This window comes from Bactrocera latifrons, unplaced genomic scaffold, assembly GCF_001853355.1.
Source record: "Bactrocera latifrons isolate USDA-ARS-PBARC rearing strain unplaced genomic scaffold, ASM185335v1 scaffold_25, whole genome shotgun sequence".
In the NCBI taxonomy this organism is placed as follows: Eukaryota; Metazoa; Arthropoda; class Insecta; order Diptera; family Tephritidae; genus Bactrocera; species Bactrocera latifrons.
In genome coordinates, this window is record NW_017536074.1 from 429421 (window position 1) to 454588 (window position 25168).

Genomic DNA, 25168 nt, shown 5'->3' on the forward strand with positions numbered 1-25168 from the left:
ACTGTCGAGAGTAACATATAAATTTAGGGTAGCACTGAGATATTTAACGGTTAAAAATCAATAAACGAGACCACGAAATAAAATTAGAAAAGGAACTTAAAACAAAAGCTTATGAGTTCAAGAGCTTGGCTTTTTAACAATAGAGCAATACTTATAAATAGCAAGCAGAGAAATGACGAATCGACGACAGCTAAAGTTTAACAATGTTTTTAAAAATTCCTTAAATTACACATTCAGTTTTCTTTAAGATGTTATATACAGTTAAAATTTTCAAAAAATATATTTTTTGGATCTTATTTTCTTAATGTATGTATATTTAAAAATACACACAGAAAATCCATATATGTATGTAGTTCCGGTGAATATTTTCGAAGTTACACGCAAATTTGAAGAGGCTTTTCAGAGTGTTTGAAAGTCACATTCCAAACTTTAAATGCGTGTTCTCAAAATGGTGTTTTCACAGTCGGTGACCCACATTGCTCGAAAACGGCTAAACTGATTAGTCTCAAATTTTACCGGTGGCCAACATTAATTTCAGTTCTCACTACAATTTCGAAAAAAAAAAAATTGATTTTGTCAAGCGAAAATTCTCTTCTTTAATCTTTCATTTAACAAAGTTCACTTCACCTTATATAAAAATAATAATTTTTTATTATTTCTTTGCACAGTGCCGCTGCGATTGGTATTTATTCTTTGGTTTTGCTTTTGTCATTTTTTGTTTCATGACATAATTTAATTTAATTTTTTGCTAAATGCAATTGAATGTAGTACACAAACCTATGTAAATATGTACATATCGTCACCTGAAATGCAAAATAACGTATCATCCAAAGATTCGACATTGGATGTCTTACTGATTGCGCTTCACTACTTCAAATTACATACATAATATTACATATGCTCAACATTTTCACGTTCTGCGGTCAGATATAAACCAGTTTTAACCAATAATAAAATTTTGTTTCACCCATGTTCCATTTTATTTCGTGTTTCATTCATGCCACTGTAAATTTCCGAAAATGTTGTTACGTTATTTTGCATTTCAGGTGACGATATATTTTTATTTTCAACAGTTTTCAGAATTTAGAAATTAATTCCTTAAAATTACAGTGAAGAGCAATAAAATATGGCTAAAAACTAGCGATGAAAATTTGATGTTTTATTTTCATTTTAGAACTCTCAAATTGTTTCACTAAAAACCTCGAAACTTTGAGCTGGTGATTTCTACTTGTGGTGAAATTGAGTATGTTTTGAAACACTTTATGCTACATATATTTATTTAAATACAATAAAGTTGGATTAAATACACCATTTATACCTCAAGAACTAGTGGATCCATTTTGATGATATTTACTGGATTCGTGCTCGCCACGAAGAGCAGGAAAACTATTGTTATATTAGAAGAATCACATAGAAAAATAATCTAGAAAGTTATACAAGCACTTAGAAAATAATCGAATTGAAATGTAAAAAATTAAATTTCAATAATTGACCATCGATTGGTTCTAACCCCTGCTTATTATTATTTCATTTATATTGCAAAGCATTGAATTCCAAAATTTATTTAGTTGTTTTGCTCGTTAGTGTAAATAAATGCATTTTTTTTCTCTTAAGAGAGTATCTTGCTAACGCACCAAGTAAGAGAACGATACCAACAAAGAAAACCAAGAGAAAACCTACTAAGGCAAACTACAGCAGTAAAAGGGCAACAGCTGACGAAACCCGAGAAAAAAACGAATGCACCTGCCCTTAGTATAAAAAGCGTTAAGGTACATTGGGGTTTTTAATTTCAGAGTTTGTGCACACACTCAAAAGATTCTAAGAATATGTATTCAATACAATACAGTTTAAACAAAAATACTTACAAGACTCGCGGTTGAGCGACAAATCCTTCAGTTCGGAGAGGGTTTGCAATAAACCTTGCACATGTTCCATGGCAGTTTGTATTTGCTTAAAAATTACACTTAACAGATTTTCACTTTGCTAAAGCTTAGTTGAATATTTCGATTCTGGGTTTACGTCGCTGTAGCACCGTTAGCTAAATACTGAAAGAAAAACACCGAAAATTTCGAAAAAGTATTAAAATCAACCGGAATCTAAACGCAACTGCGGGTGCTGAGAGTGTTATTAAAACTGAAAGCAAAATTAATAAGTCTGCTGTAGGAAGAGACGATTGATGCACGCGACGGCTACGGCAACCCGAACACATATCATTATCAACTATCCACTAAGGCGGAAAGATAAAGAACGACGTCTGGACTGCAGACAACAAACATAAATGCTACAAAAACAAAGGTTGTCAGTTTTACACAAGTGACGCCTACAGACGTCATAGGCGAGGTTTAAATCGATCGCGGCTGATATACAAATGGGTTGGACGAGTAGTGAACGACGAACGTAGTTATATAATTAATATTGGTGATGCATAGTTTAGGGAGCGCTGAAGGGCTGTCAGCGACAGAATCACTTTGCTCGCTACTAAATTAATGTGAAATTAAATTTGCATACAAAATTAGTTATAAATTACAATTCCGAGTGAATAAATTTTATTATTTATATTTTCATTTTAATAATTATCGTTTTTACTTAAATATTCGTCGATTGTCGTGTAAACTATGTGTGCGTACACCTTCGTTTCGTTTTGTGGCAGACTGAAGGGCAGCGAGTGGACTCGCTTGGCTCGATCTATATTAAAAACAGCTCGTACACACTATTTTCCGCTCATGAGGAAACAATACAAGCGTAATATGAATATACAGTACGCAGCGGAATCGCATAATTTATGCCAACAACAAAGATGATTTCTTCTAAAATAGACACAAGCGAGTTTTGACAAAATGTCAGCATAGAAACACGCCAAAAATGATGGCTTTCCGAGTAATTGATTTATTTCAAGCGTTTTTCGCAGGCTTTTTTTTTTATGGAAAATAGGGTTTTTAAAAATTGCAGCTCATTGTTTGCTATTCGACATGTGCCGTTTTACGCCACATACATTTACATAGCTCCTCGTGGAACTTACTCCAAAGTGCAACACTAGACCTGTTATTCACAACAAGTTATAATTATTATTTTTAAATTATTGTCTCTAAATTGCATTAAATCACTGGAAATCACCTCAATTACAATTGCGATAAATTTAAGAGATTCGAAAAATTAATCTTACATGAACCACGCACAGCCGACGACTAGAACGCGAACCTTAGCCAGACAACGATCGACACACACTAGCAACTCGTGTGCAACAACAAGGCAAGCATACAAATATACGCTACAGGGGTTGGTTACAGAATTGAGGAGATGCCTAAAAACAACAAAAACAACACCAGTAACAACAATAATTGCAATATGGCAACGACAACGACACGGTGTGACTAGGGAGGTAGGTGCGCTATGAACACATCGCGAAGGCAAGACGAGCGGTGCGATGACAACTTTTGGGCGTTCGCCACGAATTGTGATTCTGTTCGGCAGTGCAATTGATTTAAAATACTTTTTCGAATGTGTTAGTACTACTTAATGATCAGCAGGGAACAGAAAAGAGCAAAGTCAAGTAAGTAAACTATAAGGGCATAAATCTATATAATATATGTATGTATGTATACTCATATCGTGCATGATCATTTAACTGTCAGCCAAGTAATAACAACAAAACCACGCCATTGTTGTACTACATCTACGATTATTTCTATTTTACAAACGCTATATGTGGGTACCCTTGTGTAAATAAAGAGGTTACTTGTAAATGCAAATGTAAACATACAATACATACTTACACACATACGTATGCATTTAATTACAAGTAAAAATATGTTAAAATGTATATGCACCGATGCTAGGCAGGCAGTCAATCACAGAGAGAAGATAACCGGGGAAGCCAACCGTGCAGGCCGGTTTTGAATTCATTCGCGCACGTATGCACATTTGTAGTGAGAGCAACAAAAGGGAGAAACACATGTGCAGCAGCTGACTATGGCATCCCTGAGCGCCAAGAGTCAAACAAAGAAAGAGAGCACACACTCATTGAAGTTGACGGCGAAATCACGGCAAATAGTCGGTTAGCTGGGCAAGCAGCGATGCAACATCAGCAATGCATTGTAGGGTTATAACAACAACAATCGGTATTAGACATATACAGTACACCCTACAGCAAAAAAGTACAAGTTCTTAGTTTCGCGCACAGGTAGTAAATAAATTTGTAGTTTCTTCGAATATTGAAATTAAGATTAGTTTATTTTGACTGTACTGTGCTTACAATTCTTATCAACATGTTTGCATATTAGGTAGTGCAAAGTGCAACATTTGCAGTAGAAGGTTAGAAACATTCGAGAAACAACTTTTTACTAGAAATACCAACTACTATAGGGTTCTTATCAACAGCTGTTGCTTCAATAGTGATTATCCTTTATCTTCGCGACTGCGGTTGGTTATCTACATACTTATATAAGTATACGTATACAGTATCGGACAAAACATTTGCAACTGAAATATGATAATGAATTTTATTTTTTAATTTTATTTTAAATATTGGATGTTAATTAAGATAAAAAAAGCAAACTTAATAATATTTTTCAGTTTATTTGTTTAATATATACAAAAAATCGACATAACATCTATATTCAATAAGACAAAACCATTGCAATTCAAAGAAAACTGTTCACTATTTTTAATAAAAGAAAAACTTAGTATTTTGTAGAAAACTCATTATTTTCAATAACTGCTTTGCATCGCAGCGGCATTGAAGCTATGAGGTTATCCACTATGCTTTGGAGTATATTTCTCCATGCCTCCAGGGCCTTTTGAAAAAACTGATCAGTAGGCCTGTAGAGACCACTCCATTACATCCACTTTATTCCTCTGTAACCACGATTTTAAGAAATATGCCATATGCTTCCGGTCGTTGTCCTGGTGGAAGACCTACTTAAGTGGCATTTCCCATTCAGCATGTGGCAAGATTACGGATGCCATAATGTCTCTGGAAATGTACCGATCCATGCTACCATTAATACGATGAAGCGGCTTATTGACCATTCTAGATGATTTTTAGTGAACACAATCGTTTTAGTTGGTTGCGTTTGCTAATAAGCGGTTTCCTCGCTGGTCGGCAACTGTGTAAATCAGCGTTATTTAGGCGGTGAGCGACCGTTCTTGAGTAGATTGGTAACCCAAGCTCCTTTACCAATTGCGGAGCGCTTTAAAATGGATATTCTTTTTACCTCTCTTATAATTGAACTGTCAGTTTTTTCATCAGTTTTTCTTGGTAGGCGTACACGATGCACTACTTCGACAGTTTGGTTCCTGATAAAAGTCGGAATTATTCGTGAAATTGTTTACTTGCAAATTCTGTACATTATAGAAATTTCGTTTTGAGAAGTTCCGTTATTATAATCATCGGAGTGCTTCACCGAATTTATTTAGAGTCATTACTTTTTTTGTAAAAAAGTTTTAAATAAAAGTGTATTTTCGCAAAAATTCTGAACAGAAATTATGCTCAGTAAATATTCTAATTAATTCAAACTCAATACCGTTAGAAAACGAAACGAACAAAACAGAGTTGCAATTGTTTTGTCGCGGCGCATCGGCATACATTTGAAATTGTTTTCAAATATAACCGGCAAAATAAAAAAAGGTCGCGATAAAAATTGCAAAATATGTAACTTCAATGCTGTAAATTTGAAAACAAAAAGCAATTCGAAGGAAAATGGCATTGTAAGACAAAAAAAATCTAGAACTTCGCTCGAGTTGCAAATCTTTGGTCCGATACTGTATGTATGTATAAATACACAAGTRTTCAATTATTTATTTATTAAGTCAAGCAACACTGAAAAAAAGTCTGAAATTATTTATATATTTTTTCTATGAAGGAAAATGTTTCAAAAGTCCAAAAAGTTCAAATTTGCACACAATATAATATTGACAATATAAGTGGAGAATTGCATTTTGTTAAAAGCTACATTATTTTACGTTACGTTGTTGTCTCTCAACGTTAATAAATGATTATCATAGCTCTTTAGAAAAATGAAACTATTATAGCTATTTTATATATCCCGATGGGATTCAGTGGAACTACTATTAGCTATTTTAGTTTCTCTAAAATGATATTTACTACATATGAATAACCTATTGAGATTCAAATGTAAAATCTTAATGTTAATATCACACTCAAAAGCATTATGTCACACGTACTGGTTTTACTTCAAATAAATCATTTATTTGTGGGTTAATATTTCCTACTCATGTTGACAATATGTTTATTTGTTAAAAAGATAACAGTAAGTATGATATTTTTCGGAACTATTTATAAAGGGTGATCCAATGCGAGGTTCCCTACTTTTTTAAAGAAAAAAAAACACAGAATCTTCAAATTTAATGGGGATTTTTAATGTATAATTAGCTGGCATACCAAACTGACCGATTGAATCATTACAAAGCTCTTTTGAAGGTTGTTTATATTAAATTTCGTGGGTAGATAGGACTAGCAAGCCGTTGGCCGGTGCAGCCTTAGTTATACTGATAGTTTCTATACGAAATGCATGTGTGAAGGACATATAGCTTCGTAGCTTCTAAGCTTAATGTTTTTTCTTGTTTTTGTCTTAAAGAACACTTAAGGTTTTGTCAAATATTCATTAGTGTGCTAAGTGAGTTTTTCGTGTTTTGCGTTGTCGAAATTTGTTGAGCAAAGAATTTGCATTAAATGATCATTTCGAAAAAAACTCAACCCATATTGTTCCGCAACCACCGTATTCACCTGATCTGGCGCCGTGCGACTTCTGGCTGTTCACCAAGCTCAAAAGACCGCTCCAGGGACACCGATATTCAAGCCGCAGCGAAGACGGAACTGAAGACCAGCCCGGAAAGTGACTACAACCAGTGTTTCGAAGATTGGCATAATGTACTACATCTAATGAGGATTACTTTGAAGGGGATGAAATTGATTTGGAAGAATAAATGAAGAATTTTCAAAATAAATACAATGTCACCTTATTTTTTGGGAACGATATTTTTAAATTGGTTAAGTAGCGGAAAAAACTCTCCCATCAGTTGTTGTGTCGAAACGCATTTCTCGAACCTGCATTTTCGACGCATACTACTCGGAAACTATCACAAGTATCCCTTTTAAATTCTGATTGTAGCTTCTCAGTAACATTTTTTATAAACTCCACTACTTGTTAATAAAGCTCCGAAGAGAGATTTCAGATATCGTCATAGTTGGTTAGAATGTCAGCTGATCATTAATTGCTCATGTTTTGCCTAATTTGCACATATCATAATAATTTCCATCACAAAAAACTTACGTACATACAGTGCGCGCATTTCGTTTAGCCGAATGGCTAGTTTTTGGTATTATTTAACATTATTCTGAAAATTGCTACGGTACTTTATGCTTTCTGCGAATATTTTGCATTTTGCTTTCGTAACCATTTATTTTTTCAATGTTATTAGTCTACATAAATCATTCTTGAAAAAATTTGAGTGGAAGAGGTAATCAGTGTCAATTTCAGTGCGCATTTCGTTTAGCCGAAAAGGTGGTAAAAGTCATTTTACAAAGAAATAAAGAGGTAATTTGTATTTTTTTAGAAAAAATATTACTACAGCTGTCTCTTATACACATCTAGATGTGTATAAGAGACAGATATATATTGAATTAATTGTAAAAGGTTTATTTTCTTGTTTGTACTTTAAGTGGTAGAAATTAAAAAAAAATACATTCGGCTAAACGAAATGCGCGCACTGTATGTATGTATATAAAAGAGCATACATATGTATGTTTAGAAAGATGCTTGCGTACATAATGTGATTTGCAAAAGTCGACTATGGTTTTGCAAACAAAAACTTAAATGTCATGCTTGTTAGGTCGACTGGACGGCGTGCGAAAAACGACAATGCCTGAAAAGCTATAATTAGACGAAAGTACGTTGAAGCGGAATGGCTAAAACTTAACATACAAACTAACGTACATAATATAGACATAACTGACTGAGGCATTGTAGTGTGGCAGATGAAACAAATAGAATTTATTTGAGAATTGTTTAGAACAAACTATATGAGCATAAGGCATCTGAGAGGCGAGCAACATTTAATGAATGAATTAAGAAATGAGAGTCAGCTCTCTAAAGAGCTTAACAGGACGATTGTAAATTGCTATATCTAGAGTGCTTTATTTCTGGCAATATGTTCGCAGCTAACTCGTTAGATTTGAAATGCAGCAACGAACAAGTTCAAAGCGATGGAAGGTTCGATGGCAGTGATGCCAGATTATATTTGAATTCCAATCATCGGTAAAGTCATGATTAATAAACGATATTATTCAATATAATGACGAATATTTTTCGAAAATGTATGGTTTTTATAACGAAGCTGAATGTTCGTAAAATTTTACATATTTCTTTTTTCGAATAAAAAAGTTAAGAAATTCTCAACTCAACAATTGATGTCAAGATTTTGAAACTTTTCATTAAAATTGAACTTATGGTAAGAATTCAACAAGACAACCTATATTGAATACGAGCAACTCGGTGTTCCTCGCCTTTCTTCGTCGTCTACTCGCCAATAAAGTACAAGTTGTTGCAACAAAAATTGTCTGAATGCGCTCTAAAGGTACATTAAAAAAAAACTTTTGTAAATAATTAATTTATGAAAGTTTGACTTTGTGGGTACACGAATTTTGGAAACATCGTAGACCCTCTTCAATGTACATATAAAAATGACGAGCTGAGTCGATTTAGCCATGCCCGGCCGGCAGTCCACTGGTAATTACGCTCAGTTTTGGAGACATAAAATTTTGCACACGTCTTTTCTCTCTCTCAAAATCAAGTACTCGGAAGCTCCTTTTATTGTGAAGGGTATTACAAGTATAACATCGGTGCAATTGCAGCTTGCATTTCTCTTGAATTTATAATATACATGTGTATGTATTGAGTTCAGTTAATTTACCTTCTACTCAGTGCTCAGCAAATATAAGTTCATAATTAAGTGTTATGAACTTTTTATTTATTAAAAAGTGTTTTAATTTGAAAGTTAAAGGATATTCATGTCATTACAAAGAATTTAATATATTCTAGACAGTTTCAGAATTATTTTTAATACTGCATGCATAAATACAATTTTATTATACAATTATTTGTCGTGAATAAAAGATAAGAGCAGAATGCGAGTGAGAAAGTGCATAGCGAAATCTATTTTTAGCATTTTCGCTTATCTTAAACCCTCATTCCTGCAATTGTATTTTACTGGTTTTCACTTTTTATCGCTGTACTTACATATATTCGTACAAAAATGGTACAGTAAACAAAATAAATGTTCCTCGCTGCCGTTTTCGTAAATACAAAGTGCCAATTAATTCAATTACATACAAACAGGGCAAATAAAAAATGATCTCATCCCATCAGTGAGACTTTCGGTGTTGTGAACCTGAATAATTCGATTGAGAATACTTTTGCGTCTCAGTATTTCAATACGTGTGAGAATTGAATTATATGTCAATTAGAATATTTTCGCAAATAGACCGAACTTGATGTTTGAAAGGTGGTAAGTTTGCTACAAAATATTGAAGGTTGACATAATAGTATATACTATATAATAATAGGTGGAATTTGAGAATGCATGTTGCGCAGCCTAAAACAAATGATGGAAACAAATATTGGAAATGCTGGCGCTCAAATCTCGTTTGAAAATTATGTAATCACTTTTTTAAGAACAATTTCACTTAAAACATATTTTTTGTACGATCAGTTTCAGAGTTGAGGAAATTACTTGATTTGCTGTTGCCCATTATAAAAATGACGTTATTATTTGCGGGATTGTCGCACGCTTATGTTAAGTATTATAGATAATTAATTTTCTACCATACAGAGCACGGCAACAAACGATTCCATAAACTTTGTTTGTCAAATTGTATTGAATAGGCCCCAACACCTTCTACAGTTATGGCCGATCCAATTCTGAATTGTGAAGCTTATCTGCTAACTCAGTCATGGCATTTTTTACTCAAATTAAATTTTCATGTAATTTTGCTGTTGTAGAAATTGTGCAAATGCGTGCATAATAATTGCCAACTTAATAATTATGATATTTGAATTTATAACACCGATTATTTTGATTTACATAATTTTCATAAATATGCACAAATGCCCAGACAATATCTATTTAGTTTGGAAAAAGCTCGAAATGTAAAATAAGCTCTACTTGAAACGAACTAAATTTATTTTAAAATGAAAAAAGTCAGCATGAAATAAACATTGCATCAGCTGATTAAATCGTCAGCTGTTAGCATTTCTACATTTACACGGGAAATTAACCGTACCAAATGGGTTGAAAAATCGTTGGTTTTTGGTGAAATCGGTCAATTTCTATCATAGCCTCAGGATATTAGCTATAGCTATAAAACTGTAAAGGTTTCATGACTTTCATCTAATTTTCAATTATTGGTGAAGTGAATTTCGTGCAAAGATAAAACTATATTTCCTTAGTGGGAAAAATAGCGTTGATGCAATGGACGAGTTATAATAAAATAACCTATAAATATTACTTTGTGTAATTGCATCTATTAGACGTCGAGTTTAAAGTTCGCCCAAATGTTTCAAAGCCGACTAACTTAAGTAAAGAAATCAGTATGCATATATGTAGTTCATGTTTTTCGTATCTGAAAAACACCAGACTTTTGAAATTGATTATATATTATTACATTTATTTTACAGTCTTTGTCAGAACTAACTTTATATTCACAGAACTTTTAGAATTAATAACGGCTAAAAATTTTATTTTTATAAAATTCATGGCAACTAATATTTTCCGTTAATATATTTTTTGTACTTGGTACATTTGTGGCATGTTGCGTGGGTAGCAAAAAGAAACTGTTACAATGAAGACAGATTGTTGAAGAACAAATCATTCGAGCATAAATAAAAGCACTTGTTTGCTCAATGGGTGAGCAAGTCAAATTATGCGATGCCCATAAATGGGTTTTGAAGTACATACATATGTAAATAAGAGTCTACATAACTGTCTACTCGTTTCAAGAAAAACTTTCAATAAAATATCATTTGACAGACAGATAGAAGTGTTCGGGTGGAAAGCTTGGTGGGAGTAGGTGTATGCAGATTACTAGCCTGTGGTTAAATAGTTAAATACACAGTATTTGATATAAAGTAGAAAATGAGTTCATCTGAGTGGACGCGATGGGCAAAAGATCACAGTTTAGTAGTAAGGCTTTGGCTGTTAACATATGTACTTTTTAAGATGAAAACTAACTTATTGGTTTTAAGGGTGTCGAGTGCATTTTGCCATTTACACCACACGCGAATTTACGCTCGTCTCGGCGTTGAGCGTCCACTCCGTGAGCACCCTAAGAACAATAGCTAAGAATAAAAAATAACAACTATCGCCTTTAATTTACGCCAAATTATTTAATTATTTCTGAATGCAATACTATTAAGAGCAATCCATCGCGAGTTCCATATAGATAATTTTCGCTAAAAAAAAAACTACGGAGCTTCATGGCTCAGGTATGTACCTGTTGTGCATTTACAACGACATTGTAGAATGCAACCAACGTCACCAGCCACGAATTGGATAGAGGTAAAAAATGAGACAATTGAGCGGGTAAAAAAGCATGCTGGAAAGCCAGTCGTCGACAAAGTATAATTGTAAAATTAAATAAATAAATGTGCATGTTTGAGTGCAGGGTGACACAATGATATTTGCCTTATAAAATTAGTGGACATACAGACAGTGTACATGAATAAGCGCATATATACCATAGTATATAAAAGTACAGTGATTCTGTTTCACAATATACGCCGTTAGTTTGCGGGTTATGTGTGGCAGTCAGCTCTCTTCTATTTACCAGCAAATTGATGATAAATAACTTTTTTATCTACACATATATATGTATATATGTTTGAACACATGTACGAGTATTTTTCACGGTGAATATTTCATATTGAAAATATTGAATAAAAAAATTGCTCACCCTGTTATGAAAAGCCCTCAAGACTTTAATTCGTAATATTTTTGCAAATTCCTAGCTACATACATACATCTTTATATGTATATGTGTGTAAAACGATAGTTTACTGTACACAAAGTCAACAGACATTGACTAGCTCTAAAGAACGTTCTTCTTGTTATTCTTGCAGTGGTGAGGTATATATTTAGAACTTAATAAAAGATTCATGCAATCCTGTGGGCAGGATAGCAAAGCCTTTTAATAAAGGTGGCGCCAACGGAAGCGATTTACATGCAAAATAACAAATAGGTTTACGGCAAAGACAAGCCTGCGGATTCGCGGCTGCAACTGTGGTTCATTGAACTCAATACATGCACGTAAATATTCTTGGTGCATGTGATATAAATTTTAGGTTTATAAAAGCTTTCAACTCATTCAAATATATAAAAATGAAAATGAAAAACTAGTTTTAGTACTTTAATTTAGTATTAGCCTAATCCATGTCACCTTGACTCAGCCGGGCAAAATAAAAGGAAAGTGCCACATTGCAACGATATCCATCGAATGACCCAGGCAATTCAAAACGATTGTGTTCTTTAAAGTGCCAATTGAAAACAATGAGCTTGCAAAAAGTCTCGTTGTCCTGCAAAGAAAAAAAAACCGAAAAAGGCACCGAACTACAAGCGCCCAACAAGCACTCAACCAATTGATTTCCAAAAGTGCTGGGTTATTAAAAAAAAATAATAATAAAAAGCCGAAGAATGGAGGAAAAAATAAGTCCTCCATACGTTGCAAGTTGAAAGAACTCAATCCATGTATGTGTACATGTATTAGTAAGTCGAGTAAATGCTTTCTTTAGATCGCTAGGCACTATGTGCTTACATAACCCCACTATTTTTTGTTTGAATAAGCTACATAAGGAAATATGCAAAATGGTTTGCAAAATCCGTTGTGAGTATTATATACATATGTATCTACTTTTAGGCGCTTAACAGTAAACTGCGTTATGAGAACTGTTCGATGTATAGGGCTAAGTGTGGTGCGCCGAAGGATCAGAATGATAAGTAAGATAGTAAAGAAAACGAAATACAGTGGTAGAATAATTAGTTTGAATCGGAATACGGACTTTGTAGTTCGACAGACATATTTCCAGATAAAGTGTAATTATTGTATAGATAATATACATTAATATGTACATAAATGAAGCATGAATATACATGATGAAATATACATATTCTTCTTACACTAAGTGAGCATTACAAATGAGAACATAAATTCAGTAGATTATTATTCTCGAGTGCATATAAGTAGTGATCAGTCAAATATTGCTGTGAGAACGGACGAGAAGTGACACAAATTGAATTATCCACTTGAAAGACAGTAGGACCAGCATAGCTGTAACCCATTCGGATTTCACACTACTTGAAATTCATATTTTAAAAACGAAGCGAAGAAAGCAAAGAATATGTCACAAGGAACGCTTTGCTTTCCGTGATTCTTTCCAATAAAAATTTGGCTACTATTGTTTGACAAAGCATAGAAAGATGAGACTTGCTTTACTTTGTGTTGCTTCGCGTCGATGTGGACGAACTCATACTACGTCAAATCTCTAATGCAAAGCGAAGCAAAAGTTGTGAGTGAATCAGTCATAACTGGTCAAGGACTGTAAACTTGGCAGATTTCCTGAAATTTTTGGAAAACGCTTTCTATCCAAATGCAGTATACATCGTCGAGTCGAGGCGAGCAAGAAAGGTTTCAAGATAATAAATATACATATGTACACTTGTATATAGTACATATGCACTCCTTACAAGATTCACTCTCAATAAAGGAAAACCGAACTAATATACATACATACACAAGGTGTTTAAATTCGCACATACTATTTGCAATTTGAAAAATTTTCTCGATTTTTCATTTAGTCACCGACCGCATTTCCTTATGCCGCAAAATTACTTACCACGTGGATGTAAACGTTCCGGCTTGAACCAGGCATCTGAAATATACATATTGATTTTTTTACTTATACTGACTAAAGTTAGTAGAAATGTATGTGTGTATGTGTGTTGGAAACAATTAATTTAAGTATAAAGAAGGTGAGAAAAAAGAAATTCATATAAAGCAATAAAGTAATAAAGGAAAGTGATTATATATATGCACGTACATATGTATAGTATGAATTTTATATATATGTGAATAAAATAGCGATATCATATTTAGTAATAATTGCTACACATTTCACCAGTGAGATTTCATTTAATTTTCAACTCAACTATTTTCCATCTAGTCAGTAAATGTTTGTTTAAGCTGCTTAAATTTAAAATGTTTAAAGCTTTTGTTGTAACAAATACTATTATTTATAATATTTAACAAATATGGAATTGAAAATTAAATAGAAATTACGCTGGGTAGAACAAAGTTATAAACCTTTCACCAAGAAGATGAGGAAACATAAAATGAATAAATGAAAGAATGAAAGGTTTGACGAAAAAAGAAAAAACCGCTAGCATTACGAGACGAATGAGGTATTAGTATGTGTACTAATTGTTGTTACACCATACACCATACTATTTAATGTAGGTTAGGTACTGGGAAAGATGGGCTCATGGCTTATATACATTTATATATCCATGTATATGAATGTATGTTCGTATATACAAAGATTAGTAGAGTAGCTATGGAAGTGCAGCGCGTTGTGTGAAAGAGAACCGTTCGGCAAAGCATATAATGTACAGGTATTGTATATGTTTAATGTAATGTTGGTATGTATGTGTGTAGTAAGTAGTTCTGAATGCACTTACGGGGATCTAAAAGTGAACAAATCAATGGATGTTGCTTGTAAATGCCATTCCGTGCAATTTCTCCATTCGAATCCATTTTTCAGCCGACGCGTTTATTCAAACTTCTACAGATTTAACTATTGAAATGTTTTTATTCTTTGTGTTTAAAATGTTAAAAAAGAATTTGTAGCACAATTAAAAAAACATGAACACGCTAAAACGTAGTACAAAAACCCATTTGTACAAGCACGAATAAAAAGTAAAATTTCCTCGACTGTCGACTGTCAATAATAGCAAAACAAAATTGTATTACGTCTGCGTTTTCGAATTTTTTCTACGTACTCAATTCTTTAATTTACATATATTTTAACTTTGTCAGATTTTGAAAAGGTAAATACTGAATTTATGCACTCTTTTGTTGTTTTTGTATAAGATTATTTTCGAACGTTATCGTTTATCGGTTTGTACGCATTAAAAAAATAAATAAAATATCCGCTATTAGCTTTCGCTGCACCAAATCGTCTTGCAAACTACCTCACTCTGAGCTGAGCTGCCAACACGCAAGTAACTGAATTATTCGCCTTTGTCCTGCCAAAAAGTTACCACTACCTGCTACTTAGAACAACAATGAGCCCAGGAGAGGCCTGCGCATTGCCTGTGCGTCAATAACGAATGACATTCGCTTTGGAGACTTTCCAGATTCGACGTACTTTTCCTTTTTTCTTCCGCGTTTATTTATTATACATAAATGTGTACATATGTATATGTTTTATATACTATATTTGTCAAGACCCGGTGTCTGCCTCGTTTAATAACTTGGATAACCGCGAAAAGGCTGGGCGTTTGAACTCATAAAAGTAGACAGCAGGGAAGTGAAAAGGCTTCCGGTTCATTGGTGGTTTTGTTGTATTTAAGTTTGGTTGATTGGATGCTCGTGCAGTGTATGTCTACAATATCGATTTTCAACTAGGTATGTAGAGTTTTTGCTCCTATTACTTTTCTGCAATTGCATTTCTGTTATGATGGTTACAAGCAACTAATACAATTTTCTCAGTGGTGTGCAGTGTGGTGAATAGTGGGCAACATGCGCTGCTCGAGAGGTGGATTATGCGCGTATGTTCGATATTTGGCACATGCTCAGTGTTTGGAAACCAGCGAAAATGCATATAAAAACCGGAGTTTAATGGAAAATATGTATTTTTATTCATTCATTGAGCTATAATAACGTTTTCTAGTGCATCGAGTTGATTTTACTGAAAGTTTGGTTTTTTACTTTACTTAGAGTATATGTATGACTACATTGGGCATTTATAGGATTACTTACAGCGGAAACTTGCTGGCACCACACCCTTTTTAATGCCTCCTGACAAATGACGAGTCAGAAAAACTGCCAAAAACTACGTCGTCTTTCGACAATCTACTTCATAACAATTTGTCAGTAATATATTTATTACGCCTCAGAATTTAACTCACAATGCAATAAAATTTAAATTTTTTTTTTAATTTTTATTGTAATTTTTAATATTTTTAGTTAAAAAATAGACTTTATTGCAACGCTATTGTAAATATTATTTCAACTAAATTTTATCTTTTTTGGTTCAAATATTTTGAAAAAATCTTAATCCAATAATATTTTCATTGAATTATTTACATTTGTTTGTCTTTTTATTATTTATTAATATGAATCTATGAATATGATTATTGAATATCGTTTAAAATTATTTATATTTATTTTGTTTATTGTAAAATTTTTGAAAATGTATGAGCACTAATCGTGACAAATTTTAACATTTCAATTATATTAATTTATTAAATTTGTATATCAAATATACAATTGTATTATTCATTGAAATTTTATTTATTTTTTAGTTGTAAGATTACTTTTATTTATTCAATATTGTTTAGTGTTTTTAGAGATTGGATATTCTAACAATAATTGTATGTTAAATTTTGATCTTTATTTAATTTGTTTTTGTACTACGAATTTCGAGTTTCATTTATAATTTTATTTTTTTTGTAATTTTAATTGTTTTTTATTTTTTTATTTTTATTGTTTATTATATGTTCAAAACTTTCATTCATTATATTAATCTTACATTGCGATGAGCTAATTTTAGCCGGAGAGTATTTCTCTCCAATTCCGCAAAAAAGTGATTGACCAAAGCGAAGCTACAGAGGATCAATCAATCGATTACCAGCCCAACGCGATCTTTCACATACCAAGTGGCATCGAACTAAATGCATTTTCTGGCAGACAAAGAAAATTCCCGTGCTTTAAAAATAAAAACATATACAATTAAAAAATGAGATAACAAAAACACATTCTTCCGATGGGTATACAATCAGACTGACGCTGAAGTTTATTTTAAGAACTCAAGTGAAGGCTAACAATGCTGAGTCTTATGTTATAAGGAAGCAATGTCAAGTTTAAAATAATTTTTCACAATAATACTCTAGAAATACTTATGAAATTGTTAAAACACTTTCGAGCATTTTCTTCGAACTAAAAATCAAAGTTTTTTGAGTCCATTTTTGAAAGAAGGACAAACAACTTCATTAAGAAACATACTGCTTCGTAACTGAATTAAATAGGCAACTACTGCAGGACTACACACCCTGTATACCACTTAGATCATCATTAGCCAATATAAAAGACCAATAAACTTTGTGCCAGCAAAAATACACCAAAAAAGAGAGCTAAACGATTTTTCAGCGTTTTGCAATTTCCCCCTACTTTTTGGACTGTTTGATGGCCATTAAAATTTCGCAAACTTAATCGTATATGGCTGCTTTTGCTATTCTACACATACACTTTTAAAACTGAATTCTAGTCATAAGTCAGACAATTGAGAGGAAAGCAGAAGATCAGTTAATACATAGTGCGCACATAAATAACACATAATAACTAACGAGTTTACCCAAGTCATCGTCATATTGCAGGAATGTATGAAATTATAAAATATGAGTACACGACTAACAATATGGACACGTATGTAGTTGCTCATATTCGCCTATATACTGGTATGATATGCTTATTGTGCGCTATTCTACAAAATCTACGTATACAAGCACGCACACGTACATATGGTGTGCCATGGCCAGTAAGCGTAGCTGGAAAAAAAGCATGATTAGACCTCACGTAGAACAAAAATTTTATAGTATGCACCATATTTGGTGTAACATCATTTGAGAAATACATGTTGTTGTTGTTGTTGTAACGGCAGAAATTCTGCCGAGTTGATAGTCCTTGGCCGGGTAAAAATCCGGATCCGTTCAGTTTTTCGTAGACCCGACTGTCGTGGGAACGGTTGAGAAATACATTATATAAGACAGTAAAACAACAAGTAGATGCACCTGTGTATAGTATATATAATATATATGTATGTATATTTAAGTCTCTCTGTAGGCTTAGGCCGAACTGCTCTTCTAATTTCCTTATGCATCTTCTCATAGTCTATGTACCAAACACTACCAAACGGAGTTATTACAAGACACATATACTAAGTAGATCTTCTTTAATTTTTGTTGATTCATTCATAGCTTCGAGCTCAGAACTATCGCTTACGGATTAGTACGAACGCGCAAGCACACTTAGCCACGTCCAAATCTATTGCTAATCTGCCTTGTCTTCTATACTTATACGTATGACGCGCAATGTACATATAAGCACCGCTAATTTTACTTTACTGATTCATCTAAAGCTTTTACATATTACATTACCGACATTCATTTGGTGGCAATGAATAGAAGGATCTATATACATACATATATACAGTTACACATGCGATATTAAGTAGCATGATGAAATCAATGAATATGCACTGATTAGTTACTTATGTATATACATATGTGCATGTACATATGTATGTATAGTATGTAAGTGCATAAATGCATGTACACATGTATAGTATGTAAGTGCATAAAACATAGTAATATGAAAATCTTAAAATGAAACCAACTGGACCGAATGAATGGCATGCTTGTGCGTGTTGCCGTGCAGACAGCCTACATTTAGTCGGCCGCCTTTAAGCCCGTTCATGACTGCTTGTGAAAGGCAGTGCTAACCGATTGAGAAAAGAAACGTAACAAGCAATATATAATAAAAAAAAAACTCAACCGAAAAAAAATAATTAAAATAAAATAAGAAAATATTAAGTGAGTCATATGCCGGCGTTGTTCATCGGCATTACTATGCAAATAAAAATAATAAATATATTATAAAACTTGCGCAATGACTGGCAATGCCGGAATGGTAAATAGCGGGTGATAAAATCATAAGATATACAAAAACATGTATAATTAATACATATAAAAATATCGAAAATTGCATTTTTTTTTTGCGATTGCCGGTCGGCACCTGACTTTAACCTTGCTGCTCCCACATTGATTGTGTGAAGAAAAGTATGTCGATGCAAAAGAAATTAAAATTTCTTTGCTTATCTGGTTCTTCCTTAATGACATTGGTTAATTCCGGAGGGATAAGTGCGAATACAACTGGTTAGAAACATATGACATCATTTCTGCAAATGAGTTAACACTACACACGATACACATATATGATGAATTGGATGTGTGTGTTGCCGCAAACGTGGCTGAAGCAGCGTACACTATGCCGAAAACATCAACGCAAAGTAGCTGACTGAATTTAAATGAAATTATCAATTGAGCAAATACGTATGAATCGATACGATAATATGTGTAAATTGTGTACATAAATTACCACAGGTTACTTATGCTAACGCAATCATTGAAAATGGGTGACTCAATTGTTATTTTAAGTTATTTAAATTTTAATTGTTATTTAAAGAACAAAATTTCTAGTAAAAATTAAATTAATATGTATGTAAGTCTCTAAAAAATATGCAATTTTTCAGTTTTCACTATTCATAAACACAAGTGAAGTGAACAATCTAATTAGAATATTAAAGTTTACTCACCCAATCCATATTTGTAGAATATTTCTTCGACGGATACAATTTTTGGTTGATCCAACTGTTGATGGGATGGTTTGCTCTCCTTTGGAGGAACTGGCGGCGCTGTTTTAGGTTTGACTATTTCAGTTGTATCTTTGTTGCTTGTTGTCGGAGCGAGCGGTTTAGCAGCGATGGGCTCACTAACTGCGGCTGGCTTGGGTGCAGCTGCAGCTGTAGCACTTGCTACGGGTAAAGTTGCTGAAAATTTTGTACTAGAGTTGCCAGTTTCTTTAATTTCCTCGACTTGTGAGTGTTTGGGTTGTGAAAATAGTGATGTGGATTCTTCTTCCGCGTCTAAATCAGTGATAGGCACCGACCCGGGTGTGGTTTTAACCTGAACTGCCGGTTTAGTAACTTCTGGTCTAACTTGGAAGTCAGGCGTTGCAGTACGCTCGTCTTTGAAATCACCAAGCAAATCTTCAGAAGATATAAATTTGTCATTATCCTGTTCCTTTAATGCAGCAGTGACTGGATTCTTCTTTGCCGGCGACGGATTGCATGACAAAGAAGGCGAATCCGTATCTGAATCTTTGTTGGAAGCCGATGCAGAATTCGAAGGTTTGCCAATTGCAAGATCGTCATCGTATAGCGTTGTAACTGTTGGTGCAGGAGCTGCTGGTGCAGTTGGTGCAAAATGTGTCTCAAAATCTTCTTCGAATGGTTGCAATGGAGCATGTTTTTCAGCGGCATCACCGACACTGAAATTTAGTAAATCACCTTCTTTAACAGCATGTTCAGCAGGTTTGTTTGATATAACCGGAACTGTTGTAGGTGCTGATACCTCAACGGTTTGTTTGTTTATGTCACCGGCACCACTAAATAACCCACGTTCAGCGTTCATAAAATCGTGTACGCCCTGCTTCGTATCTTGCTGTAGTTGTGATCCAAAGGAGTGCAAATCCTTGGATGCATTGGTCAGAAAATCATCAAAATCGTTAGTGTGTTGTGCGAACTTGGCATCTAATTGCTCCTGCGCCTCTTTTGCACCGGCAGACATACGCTGTACAAATGCTTGGGGGTCAACATGTTCAAAATCAATGTCCTTTTGCTCGTTGGCGAAGTAGTGTTCTGTGTGTGAGTTATCATCTTGTGCGCCCGTCGAAGCACGTCCACCGCCTCCACTTAACAAATCATATGTTGCATTTGTTGCTTGCTTAGCTGCATCTGCAGTATGAGAAAACACATCCTCTGCCGTAGCAGCTGCTTCCTTCTTCAAATCGGCAAAATTAAAATCCATTTTGTTTAAATAAAATTTGGACTGATCTCAATTTAAATCACTAACAGCTTGTCGGTAACTATTTTCAAAGTGTCAATTAAATTTTTTCTCCAATCTTTTGATTTTCTACGTAGATATTCGAATTTTTCCCAATGGAAAACTTTATACCTTCTTATTAGTCAGACTTTTCCGTTCCAGAATTGTTTCTAATTATCACAATTTTACTTCATTTGTTTTGTTTTTGACACACTGAGACAATTCTGTGCGTGCCACTTTAATCAGTTTTTTATATTTTCACTGCAAATCAATTTTAGGTTTTTCTTACTAACTCACGGAATAAATTTTTCTCCAGCTCACTCGCCCCAACGTTGTTGCAATTTCAAGAACAAACTGCAAATGAAACACAAATGTAGAGGAAGTACGTAAGATTTCTTGCAACCGGGGTGCTCTTTACTGCCCACTGGCGATGACACTCTTCTTGCTTTCTCGCTTTAACTCGTTTTTCCAAAAAGTTTGTGTCTTCCTCTCCAGTAGCGCAGTCGGTCAATTGGAATAAATTTCTATTGCTATTTGTATATTTACCTCGTATGCAGGTGAAATCTAAAGCGCTCAGTTTTGGTACTCTATACTTCTCAAATGAATGAAATTGTTTATTTAAATAGAGTTGAAAATGTTCGTTTACAAGATATTTTAAACATTTCCAAAACTTTTTTGTGCGGCCAAAAGCTTTCCTTACGCGTTTTCTTTTTGATTCCGAATTTCATGGAAAAATTATGCTCAGCTGTGTGGAAATCAGTGTGGTAAAGCGTTTTTCTGGCTAAACCTATATCAGAGAACGTTTATTAAAATTCACTCTCTTTGCTTATCTTTCCAATTAGCCAGATAAAATTGGTTCAATTCCAAATTTGAAGGACGCTTGATTCTGGAATTGTAAGAGATATATTTTGCAACATTATTTAAATTGGATTTTTAAATACATAAATCAAAACTTACCGAAGTACAAAGTTATCGTTAAAAAAAAATAATTGCAAAGTTTTACTATGTTCTGCCTTCCATTCTTTAATCTAACCAGGAAAATGTCAATTGAATATTTTAAGGGAGGAATGGAGATTTTAAATATTTTTTGATCTTATGCCAAGGATAAACATGTATTAAATATTGTTGTATGCTAAGAAAAATATTTGTGCGACAACAGCATTTTAATTTTTTGTTCCAAAGCAAATATGGTTCTGTACTTCAATGGAGTTGAAGGAAACAATATGTCTGTTTTGAGTATTAAATGATTGCATAATATCTGAAGAATGTTGTGTCAGAATTTCAGCCGATTGGAGCAAAATCGACGATGGTTCGACTATTTTTATTCTGGTGTTACAGAAGATTTCAAAACTTTAAGCGTTTTCATCACAACACATGCTTTGATACCGGAGAGTTATTTTTTTTTAAACCTAATATTTTTTATTTTTTTCTTGGTTTTTCTTAAACATCTTATTACTGCTGCTTTACCTCATTTTTATAAATTTCTTCGTAATTGTACATAACTTTATATATATCACATTTTTTTATAAAAAAAAAAGCTTTCAACTAACAATGTTTTTTTAATAAAGGGGTTTCAACTGTGTCATTACGAAAAATTCTCTAAAATATCCCCGAGTTAACCCTAGGTATCTAAAAGTATCTAAATCTCCTTTATCTTCAAGCAATTCTTAGGTTATATATATTTGTTGGATTTAAATTTGTATTTCCTTTATATTTCGGTTATGTCTACAGTATTAATATCAGTTTATGAATGTTTAGTTCTATAAAAACATAGTATTTTCAATAACGTGATCGCTTAAGGAGTCATTATTTCGACTTTTCCATAAAATTTCGCAATCATTCAGTTGTAATATGTTATGTAGCAGTTGTTAGCCGCAGTCCCACTCATGTCAAAGTACTGTTCTTCTCGTGTAGGCTGTTTTTACTTTATTGGAATTTCAATCCTCCCTATTATTTACAACTTGGAAGCACTGATGACGACATAATTTGTTTATATAGTTTTTTCATTCACACTCATTGGCAGAACCGCTATATCGTAGATATATAGTATGTACGTTCTATGGTTTGTGCGAAGGCGAAAATACCGAGATGCAATAATGTAAAGGAGGCATTAAAATATTGGAATAAATTAGAATTAGTGTTAAGAAGAAGGTAGAATGGGTAACTTATACGGTGACAACGGTGGAGTTGTTCAAGAACATCAGCAAAATAGGGATTTTGTTAATTATTTCGACAAAATGCAAGGAAACTTAGTGGCGGATATGCCCAATTGTGGTAGTGGAGATCTACGTGCGCGTAAAAATGGTTTCAAGGCTAATGAGACAGAAGCGAAGCCTGTTAATGGCTGCCTAAAGGTAGGGTACAAAAGTAACTTGGATTTCTTCATAAGTTCATTTTGACTTCAAATAGTTTTTGCCCTCATTATGGTGTTAATATCGTAGAAATCGGCATAAGTTAAAATTTTTAAATTAAGGGAAGTATTTGTGTAGATTATTGCGTACATGTGAGCGGTAATTGATTTACGTGAGAGTGTGTACTGCGTGATATGCATCGCCGTTGATTTCTTTGCTGAATTGTGAAGCGATAAAATACTATAGATATAGCTGGAATTTTGGTGGCCAAAATGTGTAAATATGCACGCTTTTACATGTGCTGGAATAATGACGTGATATTGCCTTGTATGTTTGCACATACTTATGTATGTATGTCACGCCCTTCACTGCGTCAAAATGTTAAAAAGTGTTAATTATCATTTATAATTGTTTTAGAATTTGTATGTGTTTTTATGTTTGCCGCTTCCCAATGTCCCATAGTGGAATGCAAATGTTTTGACATTTTCTTTTTTTCGTTTTGCCTTTCTTTCTTGCTTGAAAAAGAAACATCACAAGTATTTTGAAAGTGGCTTGATCTTTTCTAAGAATTGTTCGAAATTTATAGAAACCGGTATGAAAGCATGGAACCATGATGAAACTATCGCGTTTTATAGTGGTGTTGGTTAGAGATAAATTTTATTTTCTTATGCATTGCAAAATTTATCTTTGAATTGAGCTGTTATCAGTAGATTGACGCTTTTGAGATAAGTAAACTTGTTGAGTAATAATTTTTCTCTTTTTTTCGTGTGACTTCACTTCAATGACTCATGCACTCAAAAAACTGCAACAACCCGGTTTTTATTTTATACTTTTTATTAACATTAATGTGAGGAACACAATGCTCGCGACAGACTGCAGCAGCACGACAGTGAACTGAAGATGGCGTTGTGAATCCTACTACATGAACGTTTGTGAGAGGCCAGCAACATAACAATGGACGCCATGTACACAAAACAACGCAGTTGTCCATTTTGCATGCACACAATTTCGTTGTGGAATTTTAATATTTTGTGCAAAGTGAAATTTTTAAGCAAAAAATAAGTAAATAGGTAAATTTATTTGTTTTAAATTATTAATTGTTATTATAAATGATGTAACAGAGCTATTGTATGCTTTTATTTGTAAAATAACGTCAGGTTTGTTAGATCTCTGAGTAATTTCACATTTTACATATTAGTGGCATCACCACTCTACCTCATCTCTCTGTCTTCCATTCTACTGTCGTTGGCAAATATAGGATAAAATTGAAGTTAGCGAGAACGACAACTCCCGGCCTGCCGTCGTGTAGTCGTGCAGCTATCAAAATAGGTCCGCTCATAAGAACGTGTGTAATGTAATATTTGACAGATGCCGTTTGCATTCTGTCGCGAGCATTGTATTCCACACATGAAACAAATTGTGTTGTTATCACCGGCACGATTCCGATTACTTTGTCGGAGGGGTAAAAAAAAAAACGGAATTTCCGTAGAAATGGGGTATATACGGATAGAGGAGCTTCTCCAGAGGAGGAATATCCAAAAATAATATAAAAATAACTAATATTTTTTTAAAATATTCACGTTTAACATTTAAAATAATTTGTTCTTAACATGCTATTTCTCTATGTTTCACTAATTTTTTCACGTTTTTCAGCTAAATTTCGTAATTTAAAAATCACTTATCAAATTTATGGTTGATAAGTTTCGTGTTTATACACTTGTGCTCACACAATTAAGCCACATAAACGTTATGGTGTACAAATWYATAAAAGTTKAATTTTATTGATAAATCGGAAAAAAAAGTTTCACAAAATTAAAAGAAAGTACTTAAACTTTATTGTACTTATAGTTTTTTAAAGGTAAATTTTA

The 25168-nt window shown here is 33.4% G+C and overlaps 2 protein-coding genes and 1 long non-coding RNA gene across 9 annotated transcripts in view; 2 read left to right on the forward strand and 1 right to left on the reverse strand.

Annotated features, from left to right (window-relative positions):
• Nucleotides 1–21626, reverse strand: part of LOC108969377 (reticulon-1-A) — a 33847-nt gene extending 12221 nt beyond the window's left edge. The window contains exons 1-3 of one of the 7 annotated variants that reach the window (XM_018934049.1): nt 21496–21626; nt 19662–21303; nt 13905–13940 (exon numbers count right to left, since the gene is read on the reverse strand). In XM_018934049.1, coding sequence (XP_018789594.1) covers nt 13905–13940; nt 19662–20934 — 1309 coding nt within the window. In that variant the 5' untranslated portion in view covers nt 20935–21303; nt 21496–21626. Of the gene's footprint in view, nt 1–1865; nt 2262–3019; nt 3089–3114; nt 3257–13904; nt 13941–14745; nt 15280–19661; nt 21304–21495 lie in introns of those variants that run through there. The other 6 variants (XM_018934050.1, XM_018934051.1, XM_018934054.1 and 3 more) reach the window with 6 other exon arrangements.
• LOC108969378 lies at nt 9437–10125 on the forward strand. The gene is made up of 3 exons (XR_001993388.1): nt 9437–9525; nt 9584–9675; nt 9730–10125. It is a non-coding gene; the product is annotated as an uncharacterized LOC108969378 (long non-coding RNA).
• A 1378-nt stretch (nt 21627–23004) lies between the features above and the next one.
• Nucleotides 23005–25168, forward strand: part of LOC108969394 (serine palmitoyltransferase 2) — a 6671-nt gene continuing 4507 nt past the window's right edge. The window contains exon 1 of the mRNA XM_018934080.1: nt 23005–23303. Within this exon, the coding sequence (XP_018789625.1) occupies nt 23106–23303 (198 nt within the window). The 5' untranslated portion in view covers nt 23005–23105. The remainder of the gene's footprint in view (nt 23304–25168) is intronic.